At 40.7% G+C, this 16,356-nt stretch overlaps 1 protein-coding gene across 1 annotated transcript; it reads right to left on the bottom strand.

The window, feature by feature from the left end:
* Window positions 1-661: 661 nt before the first annotated feature.
* On the bottom strand, window positions 662-15,641 carry LOC117253532 (leucine-rich repeat-containing protein 24-like). Its single transcript, XM_033621032.2, has 8 exons — window positions 15,228-15,641; window positions 11,386-11,570; window positions 11,150-11,236; window positions 10,081-10,272; window positions 9,793-9,961; window positions 8,969-9,231; window positions 5,890-6,465; window positions 662-2,889 (listed from the first exon to the last, which is right to left on the bottom strand). Exons 2-8 carry the CDS (start codon window positions 11,551-11,553, stop codon window positions 2,479-2,481), a joined length of 1,866 nt encoding a protein of 621 aa, XP_033476923.1. The 5' UTR covers window positions 11,554-11,570; window positions 15,228-15,641; the 3' UTR covers window positions 662-2,478.
* Between the last annotated feature and the right edge of the window lie 715 nt (window positions 15,642-16,356).

Below are 16,356 nucleotides of genomic sequence, written 5' to 3'. Positions count from 1 at the left end.
GAATAGTGTGTAATAAAAAAAAAAAGTCATAGTATAGTCATTTAAAAAGTGTTCAGAAAATGTCATCATATCTCATAAAAAGTCAGTATGTTGACGTTTCCTGTGCAGCCCTCAATCATATGCTGACTCCCTAAAATTCTACTCAGTCATCAAAAATTTCAGAACTCATTTCGACCACAGGAGGCTGAAGCGCACTAATAACCCATGTTCTAAACAGCATTCATTTCTCCATGCACTTTAAAGACCAGGTACATACATTGTGTGTTAGCAAGTTGTGTAACACCACTGTCATGTCTTTCTTTTGGCTAAAAATGCATATTAATCAGCACTAATCTGCTGTTAGCATTAGCTACACTGATATTAATCATTAGCTGGCTAGCTAGTGAGTGCAAAACATATTGTTCATGGCTAACCAACAGCTGCAACTCAGGTTAAGTTACACTAAACTAACATTAGTTATGCAGTCGACTTAATCTTATAATCAGACTGGAACCCAATATTTCGACTGGATATTGAATAATTATTGTGATTTATGTGGATTCTATCTACATAAAAATATTCTGGACAGACACTGGACATTATATACAGAGGAGGACTGAGCACATTAATGAAAAGAAGACAGACATTTTCTTTGTTTTGAAAACAATGAGATGGACAAAGATTTTTTATTTTCTTTGTACAACTGGTTTTAATAATGGGGAAATTTCACATACATAAAAAGAAATGCACTGACTCCAATTGTTTTGACACTTTTTTCATGGTCTGTCTGAATATGGCATAAAAATACGAAGGAAATGAAACATATTTTTGTTAAATATGGTATATGCACATAGTTTAATTACTTTATTCATTAATTCATTCAGTATCCGTAACCGTTTATCCTATTCAGGGTCGCTAGAAGCTGGAGCTTATCCCAGTTTGTTGTGAATAAGTCCTGTTCAAATAGAATAGGAGAGAAATAAACAAACAAAACAAAAATCATACAATCAGGTCAAAATATACAGCCCGTCTGGGGACCAATGAGATTACCAGTAAAATCGAGTCATCATTCCTACAGGAGCCTGGCAGGGACATAAACTCCTTTGTTGTACATTTAAGTTAATGGAAGAGCCACATTTAGAATATAAATATTTTTATAATCACTGATGTGTTTGTGATTTTGACTGAAACATATGCCTGCTGCCTTGTTATTGGAAAAAATCATCTACACTCACAGTGATTTGTAAGTGCAACAGTTCAGTCAGATAGACCTCAGTGGGCATTCATTTGTCTTTTATTCTTCAAGCCTTGCATCACACAAATTTTCAGTCGGTTTCAAAGTGAATTTTTCATTCTTAATAGTTTGTGTAACACAGCTCATGCTGCTGACTATTTTAATAAGGCTTCTATTACAGTGGCCCTGAGAGCTAAACACGCTGCAAGTAGAGAAAACACACCACATTGAAACAATCAATATAAAAACACACTGTACGTGCTTTGTCATATTGATAAAGATGTGTTTTTTAATTTGCATGTGTTTAACTATTTGCATGCATTGAGCTCTCAGACCCACAGCGATACTTAGTAATCCAAACAATTCATATTGGCCTCACTTTTAATATTGAAGTTATATTGCTTTATGCAGATTCTTATTCTGTTTCAGTTGTGTTATTATATTTAATATTGTTTACTGTGCTGATCATTGCTTCCTTCCGCTGCAACAGCCCCGCTGTGTTACAGTTTCATGATGGAAAATTACGACTTAAATTGAAGGTAAACAGCAATTTCCTTTAAGATCAATTCTCTGTAATGATTTAACATGTTCCCAAACTTTTTAAATAAATACAACAATTCAACTGTTGCTGTCCCACCCTCGCTGTACTACCTTCAGCCTGCACAGTCTGAGATTAAATTAAAACATGTCGAGACATTAACAACAGTTATAAAACACGTTAGGGTTACTACATGCTCATGAAATGAAAGATTCCATGATTTCCCTCTTTTGTTATACTCACCCTCCAAATAACCAATAAGAGTTCTTGAGGACAGATGTTAACTCTTACACAGCACTGATGGTGAAAGTTTTCTGGTATGAAAGTAGCTCTGTTAAACGCTGACCCAGATATTTGTGTACAGGACAGTTCAGTTGTGTGCAGCTCAACCTGAGTCCAGTTAAAATTGTCTTTATCTGAATGGCAATCTACCCATCAATCTACTCATTACTGTTGTTGTGGCGTGCAAGGTCACAGTATGTCCATGGGAAGTCTCAAGCGCTATTGATTCAATAAACCAGACTGTGAGCTGTGCCAGGTATGTAAGCCTTCTCCAATGAGAGTCCCTCACTGTGGATGAGTCTTGTATAAAGTATATCCTTCCACAGGGATGAGCGCTACTGTCAGCAGTGACCTTGGCCTTTTTCAAATAAGATGTGTCAGGCTTTGCTGTAAATCACTGCTTCACACACAAACCTTCTGTGCTGCAATGGATACTCTCCCCCGTTCAGCAGTGGATCTCGTAAGCAATCTGCGAGTCCATGAACAGGCCTGTGTGATTAAGAAACATCCCCTCTGCCTCTGATGTGATCACAGGCTCGGCCTCCCCTCCCTCCCCTGCCATTCTCCTCATGGTCCGTATGTCGCCCTCCTGCTGCTGTTGCTGCTTTTTGTTGGGGGCCAGAGTGGGACTCATGGTCTGGCCCGGCCCCGAGGAGAGGGTGTGGCTGGAGGTGTCAGATGGAGCAGGGCAACCCAGGTTAGTGGTGGAGACAGCTGTGGGTGGAGCCGGAGGCAGCACAGGCTTGGCCCTGTTGAGGACGTACATCTCATGGCCACGCTCATCACGGTACTCCTCCAGCTGGGCAAAGGTAGTGGGGCCGTCAGAGTAGTCATTCACGTACAGGATGCTCTCCTCCTGCATGTTAAAATTCACCTTCATCACTTTCAGGGTACAGCATATACAATGTCATAGATAAATTAGAGGTTTTAATTTTTCACAACTGTACTGATTGGCACACATTTTGAGTGTAATCAGAGGAGCAAAATGGCGCCATGGCTGACAGCCTCTGTGTAGCATTCCCTGTGACTACTCTTGGTTTTGTTCATTTGTTTGTTTCAGCTCTCCCCCTCTGGTTACATTAAGCTGAGGGGATTTTCTGAACATCTGACAATTCACTTGTCAAACTTTTCACCTATTTTCCCCCAACCAGAAGTTTTGCAGAGCTTTTAGTTGAAAGTGCAGCAGCTCTCACTGGGATTGGTGAGAGACACCAACTGGGGAAATGTGCCGGAGTGCAGCTGAACTTCAAAAGTAGGAATTTCAAACTCCACTCTTGTCAGTATATCTGCTGCATGTCCACTCTCTGAGCAATGAAATGGATGAACTGCTGCTATACACATACTTCTGTCAAATACTTGGCCAACAAAACTGATTTTGATTCTGGAGGTAAGATGCTCGAATTACATTGCAATGCCAAGTCAGGAGGTGCTAATCCATGATGAGTTTTGTGGTAAAAAGTTCATGCAATGCATACATACATCAAGTTATTTAACTAACCATACAGTATTTGTAATGGTGTACCCCAGGGTTCTGTGTTACGTCCGCTGTTATTTTCCATTATATGAAATATTATTATATCATTTACTGTATATGTTGACGACACAGTGACATATTGTGCTGGCTCAACAATAACAGAGACTGTGGCCAATCTGCAAACTGTCTTTAATGTTATTGAGATTCAGCTTTCACCACTTCAGCTTGTACTATTGGTCTTAAATTCTGTCTCCCTGTCTTTTTTATCCCCTGGCAGCCCAGAACAGAGGTCAACAAGGGCTTAAAGTGCTCTGTTAAAGCACTTGAGTGTTTTTTTTCTCAATTCATCTCATCATATTTTTTTTTATCCACTGCTGAAAAAGTTTCTGATTGTGCTTCTCTAATCTGTGGCACTTCTCAAGGTTAAATACTGAGTCTAATTTTCAGTTCAGCTTATCATTTATTGCTCACAATCTTGGAACCCATCCACTATTGGTCTGACAACAATAAACCTCTGAGGGCAATGGCCAATATTTCAAGGATTTTAGTGTAACCGCTGGGTATCTGGGCCAAGCTTTCTCTTCTGTGCACCAGTCATTTCAGCTAATCTCTATAAACAGATACAAATATTTTAAAAAAAAAGCTAATAAAAAGCTAAATCGTTGGCAGACGATAGCTGTGGGAGCCGTTCTGAGATTGCATTTCAACCACAGTGTTCTGCCTCTTTTGCTCTCCACTCGGACCTGCCGCTCTAACTTGACTGGTCAATAGTACTCAGACTACAAACGGACTATAATTGGAAACCACAACACTTCCAATACCAAAACCTTGTCCTGCTGCGTACAGATTCTGCATACACAAGACTAACTCTGACTTTTAGCCCTGATACAACTTGGCTTCACCATTTGTCAGTGAGCTTCTGATCCTATACAGATGCATCAGGCCCCTACAGCCTTCAAAGCAAGGGCTCCTGGTTTTGTCTTACTTTTGCTGTCCTGGCTCCAGGTTGTGGAGCATCCTCCCTCTGAGGATCAGGTCAGCACTCTGCTGAGTGTTTTACATCACAAGAGCTTATTATTCTCTCCTTGCTCTGATTTGTTCTTATTCTTTTAACAATCCTTATTTGTCTTGGATTTAAATGATTATTTAACTACTTGTTATTGCCTTTTTCTGTTTGTTTCTGTAACTGAATCACTTTGTAACCTTGGTTTTGAAAAGTGCTAAATAAAGTTTCACGTACTTACTAGTCTGCAAATGTATAGGGTGGGCATTTGAATTCAGCCACACACAGACTGGTGTTGTAGTTTGTACTGGCTGCCATTAGATGTTACCAAAGGGTCCATATTACTTATTGTTTTTTGAAATCTGTAAGTTTTGTTTTTTTTTTTACTTTATGGACTTCTACTTCGCAGCAGTTTCTTGTCAGATACATTAGCTCCAAATGAGAGGTTTAGAGTTTTAATTTACAGGATTATTTTACCTCCAAATGACCACTTATATGAATCACTTACTTAATGCTGAGAAGATTCTTAATGAATTGAAGTCATAGGGGACCACGCTTAACAACAGCAAAACTACATTAAAACATCCATTTACAAACACTCACGCAACTTAGTTGTATGATCCATGTCTCATTTATCCAGTCGTATGTTCAGTACTTCCCAAACAGACAGCCCTCTCCAATGGGGAACTGAACTGAAAGTGAAACTTATCTCTGATGGCTGACCTAGCTGAACACAAGAGCTGCGGGTCTACCATTGCCTCAATTGGTAGTTTGTGTTTTGTGCGACTTTGGTGTTTAAAAGGGTGACTTCAGATTCAGCAACTTCACAAGATGACACAAAAAGCTGACATGTAGAGGCAGCAGTAGACCAGCAGCTCCCGTTTTTAGCATGTAAAATGACTGTTTTGTCAATGGAGTTGACTTTAAAGAGAGCAGATTTTACTCTCAGCTCAGTTCCCTATTGGAAAGGGCTGTCTGTTTGGGGAGTACTGAACATTCAATTGAATATATAAGACTTGGATTATACTGCAGGAGTTGTGTTAGAGTTTGTGAACAGATGTCTTGATGTAGTTTGGCTCTTGTTATTATCGTCCCCTTTTACTTCAATTCGATTCAAGAATTTTCTCAATTTTTGGGTTCTTCGCTCACCTGGGAGGCATGCAGGAAAAACAGTTTTCTTCACAAATTCAGTGCCACATGGGGTGTGTAATATAGAAATGATCATGTCAGGAAACAATTGTTTGGGGTGCTGCTGGTGTGCTGTTCCAAAACACATATCCACCTCAAACAGTTCCTCTTCAGATCGGACATTTAAACATTATTTGTTGCTAATTCAAAAAACGCACCATTTATTCTTGTGCAGACAAAAAGACACACACCTTCTCAGCTCCATCCGCTTCCTTCTCTCGTTGATGATGTCGGCTGTAGATCATGGCGACCAGCAGCAGAGCGGTCAGAGCCAGCAGGGAGATGCCCACAGCGATGGCAGTCTGAGTGGCAGCTCCCAGAGCGCTGAAGGCCATGCTGCCCAGAGCGTACAGGGGCTCCCGGCTCACATCTGAGCCCATAGCAGGACCATGGCTCCTCAGCCTGGGCCAAGCAGGCGAGTATGGCGAGGACACTTGGGACCACGAGGCCCAGATGGAGGAGGAAGATGAGGAAGAGGAAGTGGATGAGTTGATGGCAAGCTGAAAGGTCACCCTGGCCACGCCGCCTGCGTTCCAGGCTTCGCACTCATAGAAACCTGCGTGAGCCACAGTCACATTACTGAGGAACAGCATGCCACTGCCGGTGTCGGGGTCAAAGCGCTCGCCCTCATTCTTCTGCAGACTGACTCTGCCTTCCCCTGACGGCTCCTCTGCTCCACCCACTCCACCTCCTGCAGCACCTAGCTCCTGAACCAAGCCTCTGGGAGAGAGCACCACTTTGCCCTGGGACGCCTTCCTCCAGGTCACCTGGAAGGGCATTCATTGTGTTATGATCAGTTGGTTTGCTAACGAGGTTAACATTGCATAAATAATTTAAAAAATCTGACAGAGGGAGGACATGTTCGGGATCGTAAACCTGAGCCATTAAATTAGTAGCAAGAGAGCAGTGCGTGGGATTGTTGAAATACAGAGGAACAGTAGAGCTTCGACTCATCAGGTAGCTGTGTTTACTGTGTATAGTCTCTATTGATAGTCACTATTTGAAATAAAGATGCTCAGTGGGGCAAGGTTGGGTCTCTGAGGAGGCAAAACTGCTTGCTCTAAACCTGAGAGAGATCTGATCATGTTTAAGAACTGAAGAAATGAATATCATCATGAACTTAACAAATTTGAAGGCTACCTATTTTGCAAACAGTACCTGTATAAAATCAGTGAGACTTCCCAAACATAGCAAGCGACTGAAAGCCATCTTTGTGAACTGGAAACAATCCTGAGCAGAGTTAGCTCTGCACTCAGAGCACTGTGCAATCATCCTACTCTCAGCTGCTCTTCAAAATCTCTATTCTCTACTTCACTCCACAGAAAGTGAAGTGAAAGCGACATTTCGACACAGCATGAGCTCATATAGAACTCAAGAGAAAGTGGAAGGAAGATTTGTCCTTCATATTATAAAGACTGACAGTCTGCTTGCATTCAGAATGCTTTAAGTGAAAATAAGCTGTATGGGTGTACTTCAGTATAGATAAGGAGCCAAGTGGACGGCTGCAGAGAAATGGGTGTTTATGGACCAGTCAGGAGACACCTGGTGGGGGCCCTGGTACCCCCACAAAGTCTTGGGGTGGCACACCAAAACCAAGAGCCATAACTTTATAGGGTTTATAGACTAAATGAAAGCTATGCCAATATAGGAATTAAGGAATCACAGGATAAAGTCTGTTTATCTGATGTTAATAGACTAATACCGACATGTGTTCGGCAATTCATTGAACTTTAAATAGGCTGGTTGTTCTTTTCCTTAAAAAGACAAATAAACAGCTTTAATACACTGATTGTAAGGAACAAAACTTTTACTGGGAACAAGCTCCTCAAGCTTAGGGAGGAAGCCATTTTCATTTAAACATTTTGAGGTCAGAATTCGAGGGACACCTTTGAAAATGGTTATGACAGTTGTTCTATAGCCAAAACTTAGCCTAACTCTGGATCATTGTTTAGCCCCCTTACCGACAAGCAATGCCAGCATGGTTGGTACCAAGATACCACTACTTAAGAAGCTTAAAAAAGTCATGGTCCAACCGGCCCCCTAGATGACCCCACCATACCTGGCTCAGGGATACGAGGATTTCATTGTGGTTTATGGGCATATCAACATGTATGAAATAGCAGGGAGCGTGAACACATGAGACGTCAAGTTATCATCAGAACCTTCAAATCAATTCTAAAAGCTGCAGGGAGCCGGTGAAGGGAGGCAGGGCTCGAGGCGGTGTGTTTTTCTTTTCTTACTATTGCTTTAGAGTGGATGGTAGAGTTTTTGATAAACTGAAGATGGAACCTTGACAGAGGGAACTGCTGCTGTTAAACACATTTCTCTTCTATTTAGAGAAGCCTCTCTGCAATTTAAGAGTATGCATAAAATGAAGCACAATCAAATCTTCCCACACAGAAATAACAGGTGCTGTTAAAGGCCACATTTTCTTTCTACATCACTAATTTCCAACACAACTGCATATTTGCTGCATCTTAATGACGACTGAGTGTGATAGATTCAGTTGTGTTTTTTTTTAAATTTGGATTTCATCATATGACAAAGATGTTGTAAGCTCAAAGTCCACTCAGTTTTCAATCACATTTCAAGGTCTTTTTTGAGTGAATGGAGCTGGCTCAGGTGTCATCGTGTGATCTAAATGTGGACTTTTGATTACATTGACAATAACGCTATCTCTACCTATGCTGTGGTCTTCACAGTCACCAGATCTCAACCCAGCTGATCACCTGTGGGGGATTCTGTGAGACAGTGCTCTCTATCACCGCCACTTAAACACCTAATGAGGGATTATCTCTTGGGAGATAGTTGTTGATCCCTGCTGTACAGCTCCACAGAGAGTCTATGACGAGAAGCACTAAAGCTGCTCTGGAGGCTCATGGTGTAGCATCTTAACCTACAGACTATGTTGGGTTTTACTTTCATTTGTCACCCAGCCATCTGGAACTCATGTGGTGACAGTGATGGAGTCATAACTAACACAGTTCAAAATCATCTGGTTTAATAAATAGGTTTGGCGTATTTCAGCCTTTGACTGATATCTGAATGTCTGCCATGTGAAGCTCTTTGGGCTGGACGTTTGTATGAAATGTGCTATATAAATAAAGTTGAGGTGAGTTGATATAGGAGTTCTTTCACATCCATCACTCCGAAGCGAGTGAGTAATCTTTTGGTGATGACAGACTGCTGCTAGATTATTTTGGATGCCGAAGCACACCAGTGTCGCAGAAACAGCTGGAAGTTATTCTTATTCACTTAAAGTACCCCTACCTGTGGCCGAGGGTAACCAGAGGCGTGGCAGGACACCCTGAGGCTCTCTCCCAGGCGCACAGCCAGCCTCCTGGGCTCTAGCTGCACCAGTGGAGGGATACACACCAAGCTGTTGAGGGGTACCTCCACCAGGCTGAGGTGGGAGAGACGCGGCGGCTCGGTACAGACCAGTCGACGCTCTGCAGAGCTGAGCAGACGCTGGCCTTCCTCGTCAATCCAGCTCCTCAGCCAGTGGAGAGCACAGTCACAGCGCCATGGGTTGTCTAGAGCAGAGCAGAGGACAGGAGGTTAGGTTGACCTCTTTGACATTACAGAGTACTAAAATACAGTGTTTTGTGATGAGAAAATGGTGTGTGTATAAGGTATAGGGAAAATATTTATGTATTTGACAGGAGTTGGTTTTGGTTTTGGATTGACTTTCAGAAAACAAGGAAACTGCACTGACTGGATTAAAGATTTGGAAGCAACCATACAAATAGAAAGAAATGCATTGACTACATAAGGAATAACTGCAGGAGGAATGTGAAATAATCTAATTCATAAAATTAATTTTTAAAAAGATTACATAACCAGTGTTCAGTCCAGAGAAGTCTGCCTGCCTGGTTGAGTTTATATGAACCACATTTCTTTAATTTAACCCTTAAATTGGTGGGATGTGGAGGTTACCGTGGTAACTAGCTCCTTTAAGAGCAGCTGACTTATAACTCAATATACTGTATGTGATTATGCAAAAACAACAGTTTGCAGTTTTGAGAAACGTAGAAACACAAATATGACAAATGTTCCTCAGGATGGCAACATGTCTGCCAGTAACCCAGTCTCACCTGTGATGCGCAGCACCTGCAGGCTGACCAGAGGTCGCAGGGATGCAGGGCCGATGGTGTGAAGATTATTCCTGCTCAAGTCCAGCAGAGCCAGAGAAGTCAAACCAACTAGAGCCTGGTCTGCTAACATCTCTATACTGTTGTGCTGCAGATGGAGCTCCTGCAGACGCTGCAGAGACACAGAGGGAATGCATACATATCATCTATGGAGCCTTATATAAGGACCAAGAAAATTGAGCTCTATATTAAGTTTGTTGAGATGTGTTAAAGTGCTCTAACGTGCCTTACCTGTAAGCCACGGAAGGTGTAGTCCTGCAGGCGTGTGATGTCATTTCCCGCCAGGTAAAGAATGCGGAGATGTTCGAGTCCCTGAAACATGTCAGCTGTCACCAGGTGGACCCGGTTCCCGTTCAGAGCCAGCTCCAGCAACTGTCCCTGGTGCTGGAAAGATCCAGGCTCCACTGCTGAGATTGTGTTGTTCTAGAAGGAGAGGAAGACGAGAGGGTGACCAAACAAAAACCTTCACCGCTTGTTATTGTCCAGGAACTGCAGCTTCTACTGCTGATACTGATTTTGCACTTTATTAAAATGAGCTTTTCGTGCTGTTTCTTCTGTTTTGTTCATTTCCTGTCTGAACAGACATTTTAATTTGTTATATTGTGCTTAGTATATATTTTTCACCCACTGTGGACTAGTGGGTACACAGGCTTTGCAGAGTGGGCTGCCTGGACTGAGTGTTAATTAAGTGTTATAATGTTATAATATATGGTCTTACTGGTGATCAATGCAATTAACTGCTAATATGTTTTTATTTTATTTTATTTCAGTTGGTAACACCTTGAGTAAGCATATGTTTTTTTTTTTGTTTTTGGGGTATTTTTAAAATATTAATTTCCCAAAATAATAACATTTTTCGTTCATGGTATACTAATATTATAATATTACAACTTAATTCTCGGCACATTTTTAGATTATATTGTTAATTAAGACAGATAAATAAATATTCTTAATGATATCAATATTATTACGCCTTATTATTAGCTGATTCAGGGACATTCTGTGTGTGAGACATCAAACATGCTGCATGCTTATGGATCACTTGCTGCATCAAACACTTTGTCATGTCAGAGAAACTTCCTCTGTTGCATTTTTGCACTTTTTTGGCCATAATTACACTGTGTTACTTGTGAGTACATAATATATAATAAATAAAATATATAAATGCATACATGGTTTAACTGGTGACAGTTGGTCCAAACTTTTAAGGAATCAGTAACAATTCATTAGTCAATTTAGAACCAGTTCTTTATATCCAAACATGTTGGTGTGTGTATGTATATGTATATGTGTGTGTTACCTGCAGATACAAGTAGTGCAGGTGCCTCAGCATAGTGAGGTCCTGTCGACGAATCTGACCAATCACGTTGTCCTGGAGGAAGATAGTCTGGAGCAAGAGAAGACAAGATGAAGGGAGAGTTTTGGGCAGTATCAGTGAATGTTTCCAAGAATTATGACTGTATGTTATTTGTTCTTTAATTCTAGTATCAATCAAGACTGATGTGCAGTAATGTCCTGGTTCTTCCATGACGCTACCTGTGTGGATGGAGGAACGTGTTTGGGGATGTCCCTCAGGCCGGTGGAGCCACACTCCACGGTGAGGCTGTAGCAGCGACAGCTCACAGGGCAGGAAGGAGATGCTCGACAAGGAGTGTGGAGGGACAGGAGGAGCACGGAGAGAAGAAGCACCAAAAACACAGCCATCACACCAACAGACGGGACTGAGGATGAGGAGAGAACAGCGAACACACAGGTCAGTCACGATCAACGCTGTGCATTAAAAGTTGAGTTACCTTTGAAGTCTTGAGCCGTACAACTCCATCTCAGTGCAGTACATAATATAGGAGGGAGCCTTATCAGCAATGTTCCGCTATGTTTCTATGTTAATATTCTGAATACTGGACAATACAAACTTTGTTTAGCTTGTGGAACTGACTCATTTCAATGGAAATCTGCACAATAATGTTGCTTTTTGCTTTGTTTTGCACAAGTGTACGGAAACTTTTAGTGAAAAGGCTGACATAAATGTCTCAGTTGAAACTCTCATTAGCACTGCTGTTATACACAGGCTGATTCTGCACCTTTGACTAAATGCTGGTGTTCTGCCAGAGTGTTTGTTGAATTAATGGAAACACGCTGCCTGTTTGCATTCAGCTGCTGTCCAGCTTTTCTGCACAGTCCTTTTTCAGAAGCTTATTCTGCCCAGGAAGAACATTAGGTTTAAACCGTTTATCTTTACAGTGTGCAAGGTTATGTCAAGGTTATTAATGAGTCAAAATATCAACAACCAAATCGCTGTGGTTAATGTGTGACTATGGCAAAAGAACAACTTGATTACGGTTAGGGAAAGATCATGTTTGGGCTTAAAATACCTGAATTTGGCAGCACTATCTGAGCTAGAAATGCTGCAATGTCTTGCTAAAAAACACCAAAACACAAGTGTCGATATGACACGTATTGACACATATAAATGTTACATATCCGTGGTTTGCAGAAAAATGTACATTCATGCTGACATTTTCTTCCCGGCTGAAATCAAACCTGTTTTCAGTGGAAATGTTTTGTGCCTGCTCAGGGAGACCAGAGTGAAATGCAGCCAAGACTCAGTGAAGAGTATTTTATGAGATCTAGCAGAAATCAAAAAATTGGAAGGAGCCCCTCGAAACCACACACTTATGTTCATACAGTCTTATCAGGAGCAGTGATGTGAAAATCAATTAAATATTTGCACGAGAAGAGAAACCGGATTTAAATGACTGTAGGTGCTCTACACTGTTGATCTGTACATGTCAGGTGTAAGACTACAGCAGCATTGTGTCCATGTTGAAATCATCATTGACTAAATAACTGAGACAGTTTCACTTTGTCAGAGGGCAAATGTCATCCTGTCATATATTCACTAATTTCTCCCTTAATGGGATTTAAATTAACACAAAGGTTCACAGATCTGGTTCGTTACTTTGAACATATTTGCATATACTTAAGTCTTTTTAAATACATGTAAAATATAGCTCTGTCTGGAAACCCTTAGACAATACACACACAGATCTGACAGGGCTCAAGCTCGGTAAACCATGCAGTGAGATTTTAGTATCAGGGTGCAGAAAATTCCTCCCTGTCTGTGAAAGAATGAATCCTATCAAGCTCGAAGTGAAGTGTGTGTAACAGCAGCTCCACAGAGGATTATGTCTTTAAAGAGGAATGCACTCGTTGTAACAATCCAGGTATTGATGACACACCACTACAAGTTAAAGCTCTTCTGGATATTCATCTCAGTGAATACCCAGAAGAATCTCATTGAATCACTGTCACCATAGGAACCATCCATGCCAAGAGGTATTGACTTTCGTCACCAAGGCCTTTTCTTTGTTTCTTTTGGAGTTGGACGCCTGCACAGCATCTCCCACTAAAGGGTTCTGCTGCTGACTGCCTGAGACACATTTCTCTATAGGGGCTGTTATTATTTGATTCAAGTGAGTGCTCAAACCTACGGCATCCTTTCAACAAATCAATGACATTTGATTACTTTCAGTTATGTCTAAAGTCTGACTGATGCGCAGCAGTAGCTCTAAACAGGATGCCGCCTACAAATAAAACATAAAGCTCGATGAGCAATATGAAATACTGTGCCATTAATCATAAAAGCACTAAAACATTCCTGAATCACAACAGCAGAAACAAAGGAAAGGTCTCATTTGAAAAAAAAAGAAGGTAACGATGTGATACAAGTATTGACAGGTGCATACAAACTTACGCCCTCCAAAATAGTCTCCAAATTGCTTAAGAGTTTACAAAAATGAAATGGAAGGAATACTTTGTATGTGTAATCGAAATGGGAAGCAGAGCTGAATATTAATCTGTCAGGAGATGAGTGGCATTCCATCTGTAGCACGCAGCAAACTTCCACCAGCTCTAAAAGATGGAGAGAATTTGGCTAGAAGGATATAATTTGATTTTTTTATCACACCATATACAAAATACAAACAATCAGGTAAACAACGGCACTGCTGGAGACTCTATGGGCAGGTGAATGCCTACCACACATATATATTCTGGTCACGTATAAAACTACAAACATTCTGGGATGGGATCATTCTGATTCTTGACAGAGTTTTAGGTCACAAGACCCCAAGGGACCCACGAATTGTGTACTCGGGATTAATACCTGAGGATAATATTCATGAGAAGGACACTTATCTGTTCAAAATCCTTACACTGGCAGAGGAACTATTTTCAATGTAAAAATGGAAAAACTGACCTTTCACCTGAGGACTAAAGCAAGGACACATGTGCAATGCTAGGATAAATGGACAGACTATGAGAGAAATTAGGTGTTTTGTAAATTGAATAATTAAAAAAAAATCAATAAATATGAAATTAAAAAAATTAAAAAATATATATATAGTTTTATAAATTATTTTAAATTTGTTATTGCTTTATTTCTACTCATTTTAGTTTTCTTATTTTGCTAATTTATCTGCATGCCAAATACAGTGACCACTTTATTAGGTACACCTGCACAGTCTAATGCAACCCAACAGCATTGCCACAAACTCTACTTTTATCATGTCTTTTAATGTTTTTTATTTATTTATTGTTATAGTACTGACGTTATAGTTAGGGGCAGTGGTGTACTAGACTGAGTTCCTAATATTCTGCTCCTCGATGTATGTAAATAAGTAAGACACAAAATTAGAAACACCTTTCAATATAATGTAGTCCAGTAGCCTACAACACCACTGCTCTATAAAATATTTATAGCAGAAAAAAGGTACAAAGGTAGACTTTTTGGCAGAGCTGTTGTATTGAAGTGCAATAGATTGCACAGGTGTACCTAATAAAGTGGCTATTGAGTGTATGCAGTTTTAATGTCTTTTGAATTTGGAGTTAACTAATGTAATTATTGCAAATATTAACTCTGGTGTTTGGGATCATCTGCTATTTTTTGCTTATCTTATTCTGTGTTTCTACATTATTTATATTTTTGGCATTAATTTATAGTTTCTCAAATGTTTAAAGAATCAGCCCTGCAGGTAGAATATGTTAAACACAGCCATCACAGACACTGACTGATATGAACATGCAGCACAATAAAGCCATGTGTGTTTGGATCTCAGTTAAAATGCAGTACTGTAGTCATGTCATCCTGAGAGCTGGAGCAGCTGACTGTCCAGCGGTGCTGCAGGCCACCTTGACAGATGAGCCCACAACAGACAATAACAGTAAATGATATCTGATCCCAGATGTGAACATGCCCATCTGTACATACATGATCTCAGGGCAGGAAACACAAACAGCAGAACAACAGCCTTTCAGATGCATCTGTACACACACATCAGGAGGAATATTTCCAACGACGTTTTATTCTTGTGTCATACCTCAGTGAGAAAGGATGGAGGAGACTCCGACAGCCTGCCCTGCACGACGCCTTCTTATTCCCTCTGACTTGTACGATCCTAATTATTCAGGTTTATTTTCGTTGCTGGGGATGCAGCTCCAGGCACCTGAAAGCAGAACAGCAGCTGATGGATGTTTCCACAGTGCGCAGAGCACCGCGGGCCCGTCGCATCCTCCGCTCAGAAGAGCCGATGGAGACAGAAAGGAGATCAGGTGGAGCCTCAAACAACAACGGCAGGCCGGACGGGACAATCTGCGGCACGGTGTGTTAACCGTGGTGAAACGGATCAGGCGTCTCTGTTAAATCCAGCATCCAGCTGTTCACTCACTCGGCTCTCCCAGTGCACCCTCTCATCCAATTAGTCCACGCCGCTGCTCCTGAGGACCACAGTCAAGTCAGGCTCCGCCAGCATCAGGACAGACACTTCCGCCCACAGTTATTCACAATAAAAGCCTCATCACAAAATATATCACATCTATATCTGCTGCTATTCAGTGACTAAAGAGCCAGCTGCTGTCACACCCTCAACCAAACACTGCAGCTGTGCAGTCAGACATATTCTAACTGTAATAAAATCAATGCATCAATCACTAGATATTGATAATAATGTATTTTTATTTGGTAATAAGCTTGTCATGGTAGCTATTTTAGTTTCTGCGTGGCTAAATAATGTGAACTTGATGCGACTGACTGCCCCCAAAGAAGCTAATAAGGTAATCCCCAGTTATAGAAACCGAAAGTGTCAATGCTAAATAAATAAATAAATAAATAAGACATTAGGAGAAAACAACAATTAGAAGAAATACAAATAACATACACATTAGGAGAAAAATAATAATTAGAAGAAATACAAATAACATACACAATTTTGTCACGAAATTGTGAAATAATCACATACATTTTAAAAATACTTAAAGCTCCCTTTTTTTTAAATTTTAAGTCCAGTCTATTGATCTTGTACTAAGTGCCTGTTCATGTGCTGCCATGCCTTTATGTGTTTTCTGAGTATTTCATGTATTTATATATTTGACTTTGGGTCCAAAAAGTTGAGATTAGTTTTTCACACACTGACAAAAAACTAGAATTACCGCCTTGCCTTTGTATGCCTT

This window comes from Epinephelus lanceolatus, chromosome 6 (genome assembly GCF_041903045.1).
Source record: "Epinephelus lanceolatus isolate andai-2023 chromosome 6, ASM4190304v1, whole genome shotgun sequence".
NCBI classification, from domain to species: Eukaryota; Metazoa; Chordata; class Actinopteri; order Perciformes; family Serranidae; genus Epinephelus; species Epinephelus lanceolatus.
This window is presented reverse-complemented; position numbering and strand designations above follow the sequence as displayed.